This window comes from Catharus ustulatus, chromosome 6 (genome assembly GCF_009819885.2).
Source record: "Catharus ustulatus isolate bCatUst1 chromosome 6, bCatUst1.pri.v2, whole genome shotgun sequence".
Lineage (NCBI taxonomy): Eukaryota > Metazoa > Chordata > Aves > Passeriformes > Turdidae > Catharus > Catharus ustulatus.
The window spans coordinates 38,860,106-38,866,753 of NC_046226.1; the positions used below are offsets into that span (position 1 = coordinate 38,860,106).

Consider the following 6,648-nt stretch of genomic DNA (forward strand, 5'->3'; position numbering starts at 1 on the left):
ATTAGGAAGCAGCTCCACATTCAAAGCTAATGTAGCAATATTGAGTATTGCAGGAATTAATACTTCCCCTCCAGTGTTTCCAATCACCTGGAGGTGCTACACTGGCCTGCAATGATGGCTGAGATAGTGTGGCTGTATCTCTCCTTTTAAGTGGTGTGTTCCCACTCTTCTGTTTGTTTAGTCATACCTCTTTAGACGGTGAGCTCCTCAGGGCAGGGATGGAGCCGTCTTCTTAGCTGCCAAGGGCACCGTGTGGTGTGTGAGCTCCCAGAGGTGAATATGAAAAACAGGCAGCAGACTGGGAACGCCTGCATTTGTCCATGCAGCTGGGAAAATACACTTTGTGGCTTTTGCCAGTGGGTAGCAACAGCTTGGCTGGGCCCCAGGAACTCAGTAATAGCGATCACATCGTTAACAGATGTGATGACTTTTGGCCATTTGTTAAATTGTCCTTCACAATATCGGCCAGCACTGTTGGTTTTATTTGTGTCCCGATTTCAGGGCAGAAATCACAGATGCCCCAAATGGGACACTGGAGCTGCTTCTTTCGAAAAGGAAGCGAGGGCGACTAGGATGGAGCGCGGCTTTGCCGTGTGTGCGCGGCTCAGAGCACGGCATGGCACCTGCCGGAATTCCGAGGGCAGGCGGCGCTCGGGGGCATCGCGGGGATGGGGGTGCGGCAGCGGGACCCTCACCCGCGGGACGGCGGCGGGAGGAGGCGGCGGGGCCGGGCCGGGCAGGCAGGGCTGGGCCCGGCCACCTCCCGGCGGGGCGGGACAGGGCGGGACTAGGGAAATCGGGGCTGGTTTTGTGCGCAGGGTGGCAGGTGTAGCGATGAGGAGCGAGGCTCGGCGGGCTGGAGAGGGTGGCCCCGCACGGCAGTCCCGGCAGCAGCCCGCTCTCAGGAGCATGGCAGCGGCCCCGCCGCGCCGCGCCCCACGCTGAGCCCTGCCGAGCCCGCGGTGCCACCGTCAGTGCCATTGCCATTGCCATTGCCATGCCTCCCCAGGAGCTCCTGGATTACCCGCCCGCCCTGCGGAGACACAGCCCGCCCCGCGGCAGCGGCCCGGAGCTGGGGATCAAGTGCGTGCTGGTGGGCGATGGCGCCGTGGGCAAGACCAGCCTGGTGGTCAGCTACACCACCAATGGGTACCCCGACGAGTACCAGCCCACCGCCCTCGACACCTTCTCCGGTAGGTGCCCGGGCTGTGCGGGTCATGGGGCGGCCGGGGGGATCCAGCCTGGAGCAGCGAACCCTCGGGACGCGGCGTCGGGAGGAGCGGGATCCCAGCTGGATGGAGGCGAGCGCTCCCGGGGCCGAGGGATGCCCCGTGCGGGGCCGCGCACCGGGGGCTCCGCGGGCACACAGCCCCAGGGGGTTGCTGGGACTCGGACCGAGCTCCTCCGACGTTTTGCGAGGTTTAGCAGGTGGACATCCTCTGTTCTGCAACGGTGTCGAGTTGATTTGCAAGTTCTATGAACTTGAGCACCTTCCTGGTTTTGTGGTGTTGTTATGACTAAATAGAAGGGGGCTTAGGTTTTTTAAATTTTTTTTGTGGTGGTTTAACTTCAGAAATAGCCTACAGTGTAACACTGTGATTTCAGCTTCAACTGGTATTCGGGAAAACCATAATTTTCTCTCCACGTCTGGTGAAGTTAGATTGAGAAGGGGTTGTCAAAAAGTTGACGAGCCTTAAAAGTCTGGCTAGAATTGCAAGCTGATGAGCTCTCATTAGTTTCCACTTTTGTAAATGCTATCTTTGTTCTTGTTCTACACTCCTCTTCCTTTGGGCTCCAGTTTCTAATATAAACCCCAGGAGAATACAAAGCCTTTGAAAGATTTCTTATCTTCATTTGATATGAAGAAACACAGCACTACTTGACAATGTAGATTGCTAGATTAGAGATGTGCTCAAGTCAGACCAGGGATGAGACATCTAATGTGTCATAGTCTTAGGGGTGCTTAGAAGGAGTGTTTTGTTTGTCTGAATGTCCCCCCTCAGTTGCTCACTCTGAGAGCTTTTGATTTACCTTGACCATTTCCAAGCTATTCCACTGTCACTTGAAGGAACTGAACTGGGAACTTCTGTTCACGGTCCAGTCCTTTGTGAACAGATGTAAGGAATCTTGAGTCCTCCAACAGCAGGTAATCTGAAGATAGCTGCACGCAGGTTTAGTCCCAGTTTGGATGTTCCAGTGTTCAGTCTGACTTCAGAGGTTCCTAGGATATGTAACTGATAGAAATCAAAAACATTAAAAATGTGTTTTGTGAAGTTCACTTTCTGCTTATTTGGAGGAAATGGAAAAATAGACAAGCTTCCCTTCCCACCCCTGCTCTTATCCTGGATAAGCCTGAAGAAAGTCCCTTTCTGGGAGTCCCTTCCTGGAGTCAGGATCCAGCTCAGTAATTTCGGCTCAATTCCTTCCACTTTTGGGGAATACCTGCCATTGAAATTGCTGAACGGAGCAGTTTAAATTCTAACCTTAATCCTGGTCATGGGATCAATAATGAGGTAGGAGAAGGTGTTGCATTATCAGGGGAACGTCTCTGGGACAGTGACCCAGCCACATACATCTGTCTGGCTGCTACCTCCTGCTGGGTGTCGCTGCCAGGTGACAAGAGCAGCCTTGAGTGAAATGAGCACCCGGTGACCTTTCTCTACCAGGCTATCCTGTTCTGCCAGCCCCTTCACTATTGTACCATGATCCATCGTCATCCTGAGGGTGTGGACCTTGTGAGGGCGGTATTTGGAGGGCTGTTGCAGAGTTGCTGGCGTAGCTCAAACTAGCAGCAGATGGGATAAACTTTGTGCAAACGCTGGAGCAGTAGGTAGTATACGTGGTGAGTTTCCTCCGAAGACGGCAAGACATTTCAGAGATGCTAATTCCTTCTCTCAATGCAATTGTGAGACAGAGAAAACCAGATACTAGAAAGTCAAATGCCTGCTGCCTTGAAGATCAAGTCAGGATCTAGCAGGTTCTTTGATCAGGAACAGGTTTCTCTTCCTCCTCTGGGGCAAAGATATGGTAACAACCCAACTGCTTCCCAGTCACACGGAAGCAATGACTTTCAGCTACGCCGCGAGGAGTGGCACTGTGGTGGACGCACCCACCCCTTCATTTTTCTTCCCCTCTTGGTCTCACACCAAACTTCAGTTCATCTTTTTGTTTTGTGTCCCTTTTTTTCCCCCAGACTGCTTTCAGGGAGGAGTACTCTCCTTCAAAAGCTTGTGTTAAACTCTCTTGTTTCTGTCACTTCTCACCTAATGAGTTACTTCATGAATCACGAAAGATTGATCCTGCTTCTTCTGGTTGAGAGATTTGCTGTTAGTTCGTGGGTTTTGGGGGGCTTTTTTTGGTTTTGGGGTTTTTTTGCGGGTTTTTAACATAAAGTCTCCTCCCTGCACACAGCAGTGGAGTTTTGCTAGTTCACGTCAAGTGCCAGGCATTGTCACCTTAGCCATGATGTCTGGCTCTACTCATGCAAGCACAGCCCCATCCACCTGGTCAGGACTTTCAAGTGATTTCCAGCTCCACAACCCCTTTTTCTTTCTCCTCAGTTCCTAGCCAATCTCTGTGGTGTCTGTGCACTTAAACATCTAACAGTTTCATTCCCGACTGCCATCAGAGGTCCTGCCAGCCCTCAGTCTGAGTCAGCTGATACCACATGAAGGCTTACTGTGATTAGGGAGTGAAATGGAAGCAAACCTTTCATGTGTAACTCAGCAGTTTTTCAGTGTGTGGATAGTCTCTGAAAGGGATTTCACTCATCACTGTTTCCTTAATAGCTTCCTCATTACAAAGGTGGGGTTTTCCTTAGCTAGGACACTCATGTAACTTTTCTTTAAGGCCAAATTTCTGGTCGGGATGGGAAAAATTTCCAATAGCTTGTTTGATGGAGACTGATTTGAGTTTGTTTGGCAAAGAAGATAGGAGCAAGTTGCTGAAGTTCTCTGGTTTTATCTTTATCCTTTTTCTTGGATTGTAGAAGAACAAGTGGTTCTCAGGGAACTGTTTGGCTAAGGGCTCTTGTCTAGAGAAGCGGTTGTCCAATAACATGGAACTGTTCTTTCAAAACTCTGGAGAAGAACACAAAATACTTGAGAGCTAACAAAATCAGATCTGCTGCAGTTCTCTTAGTGTTTCCAGTGCAAGCTTCAACAGTCTTAGTGAGGTTTGGGAGGATGCTCAGCTAGGAGGTGATGTGAGTGACTTCAGTGAGCAGGGTATACACCAGAGTGCTCAGGAAAAGCCTGTCTGGGGGTACATGTGTATCCTGGCCAGCTGCTTTAGACTCATCCTTATTCTCCTTTTGCTACAGTGCAGGTCCTTGTGGATGGAGCCCCAGTCCGGATTCAGCTGTGGGACACTGCTGGACAGGTAAGCTCTATCAAAGCAGCTGTCAACTCTGGTCCTGTGGGTCCAGGATTGTTTTCAGGCTTTGAGGAAGGCAGTGTTTAACTGGGAAGAAAGGAAATGCAGTGGTTGAGTACCAGCCATTTGCTGGTATGGCAGTCACAGGCAAGTGAAGGACAGACACTCTCAACTCTGAAACTTGTGTCTGAAACATGGCATGACCACAAAATCAGTACAATCCCCTGCCTTTGTTGCTATCCTAGTTAACTTGTAGAAAAGCTACTGCAGCATCATGCTGTTAGAAGAGCAGTCCAGTGAAGATTTTTTTTTCCCCTCCCTTTTCTACAGGAGGACTTTGACTGTTTGCGCTCTCTTTGTTACCCTGACACCGATGTCTTCCTTGTCTGCTTCAGTGTGGTAAACCCAAGCTCCTTCCAAAACATTACAGAGAAATGGATCCCTGAGATACGAACTCACAACCCGCGGGCGCCAGTGCTGCTCGTGGGGACACAGGCAGACTTGCGGGACGATGTCAATGTCCTCATCAGCCTGGATCGCTACCACGTGAAGCCTGTGCCCCGGCCTCAGGCAGAAGGTCTAGCTGACAAAATCCGGGCTGAAGCCTACCTGGAATGCTCAGCACTGACCCAGAAGAACCTTAAAGAAGTTTTTGACATGGCCATTGTCAGTGGTGTTGAGCACAAGGCACGTCAGGAAAAGAAGATGACTGCCAAAGGCATCAAGACTCTCTCCAAGTGCCGCTGGAAGAAGTTCTTTTGCTTTGTCTGAAGCTGCTTTGAGGGAGGGGAAAAGAAACACCCAATGCCAGTATTGGCTCTGCACCTTCTCGGAGTGACTGCTCCTATGGCCCCAGCAAGGAGGGTATGATAAGCTGCTGGGCTTGGAAACCTGTCTCTTGCTGGGTACAGTATCAAATGCCTAGGAGACATGAACTAGATTTCCATTGTGCTGAGATGTGGAATGGTCCATGCAGCTATAATACCTGCTGGACATGTCTGTAGCGTCCCAGACTAATGGGAGCCTTTAATACATCAAGACTCAGTACCCCAGAACAGGCAGGTTCCTTACATTGTTCAAAATGGCCAGTTTTCTGGTTGAAGCTCACACACTTTCAGAGTTCTGATGCAGCATAATAAACATAAGGGACTTCTGAAATCAGCCTGTGTTTTGGCTGATTTATAGGTGTGGCAGAGAGTAGGGCAGGGGCAGTTACATGCAACTGCAATGTGGCCAGGCATGGGGTGCAGAGTTTGTAACATGAGACTTGGGTTCCCCCTCTGATTCCATTTGCCAAAATAGATAGAATTCACTTGTCTATGAAAAAGCAGCACTCTTTCTTAAAGGCCCTGTACTAGGAGTACTCTTGAGAAGGTATTTCCTAAATAAAGGAAGAAGAGAAAATGCACTGAGAACTACAGTAATACCTCGAGCAAAACCTTCTCTGGGAGGACTCTGGTCCACTGGGTGCCAGTGTTATAGTCCTATCCTAAGAGGTAGTTGAGGATTTGGGGACCAACTTTGAAAGGTCTTTTGTGTGTGTGGTGTTTCAAAAGAAAGAGGAGGCGAGGAACAGTGAGGAGTGGCTCTGTCTAGCAGAGAAAAAATGTAGAAGGGGTTTCTAACACTACCAAGGGGTCAAATGTAGATGGAGAGAGAAGGAAGAAAAGGAAGCAAATAGAAAGGAGAAAGATGGAATGAAGAAAGGTAGATGGAGAAGGAAAGATGAATGAATGTTGTAAAGTTGTGATTCCATTTAGTTGATTTGCTAATATGCAGGGAAACCTTTAGGGACCTGAAAATTTTGCTAGTGATGTGAATTTCAAAGTAATGTCCATACATTCAGTTCTGAATCAAAAGGAGGGGGTTGTAGTGAGAGAGAGTTCCTCTTCATTAGTAAAATCCTCCATTTCAGATCTACACAGAAGAATGGAATTTACCTTGTACTGCTCTTCCTGAGGTGGCAGAACAGGAACAGAGGACTCAGGGCTTCTTTCTGTTATGCTTCCCTTTTTTAAAAGTCACTGCTTGATCTGCTGAAATCAAAAGCAAAGGAAATCCATGAAGTTATCCATGAAGTGAAAATCATTCCTTATGTTCCACTCTCTTGCCCTCTCACCTGTTTCTCAGGGGATTAATACCCCAAGAGTCTATTCATATTTTACTTTATTTTATTACAGAACTTGCATCAATTTCTAAATCTTCTTTTGCAGAGACATTTCATTTTGGTTTATGTAGCAGAGAGAATGACAGGTCTGTCAAGCAATGCTTTTG

General features: G+C 48.8%; 1 protein-coding gene across 1 annotated transcript; it reads left to right on the plus strand.

Moving 5' to 3' along the window:
- The first annotated feature begins 778 nt into the window (after positions 1 to 778).
- On the plus strand, positions 779 to 5,760 carry RHOV (ras homolog family member V). The gene is made up of 3 exons (XM_033061500.2): positions 779 to 1,193; positions 4,322 to 4,380; positions 4,705 to 5,760. The coding sequence occupies exons 1-3, from the start codon at positions 998 to 1,000 to the stop codon at positions 5,143 to 5,145; spliced, it is 696 nt and encodes a 231-aa protein (XP_032917391.1). The 5' UTR covers positions 779 to 997; the 3' UTR covers positions 5,146 to 5,760.
- Positions 5,761 to 6,648: the final 888 nt, after the last annotated feature.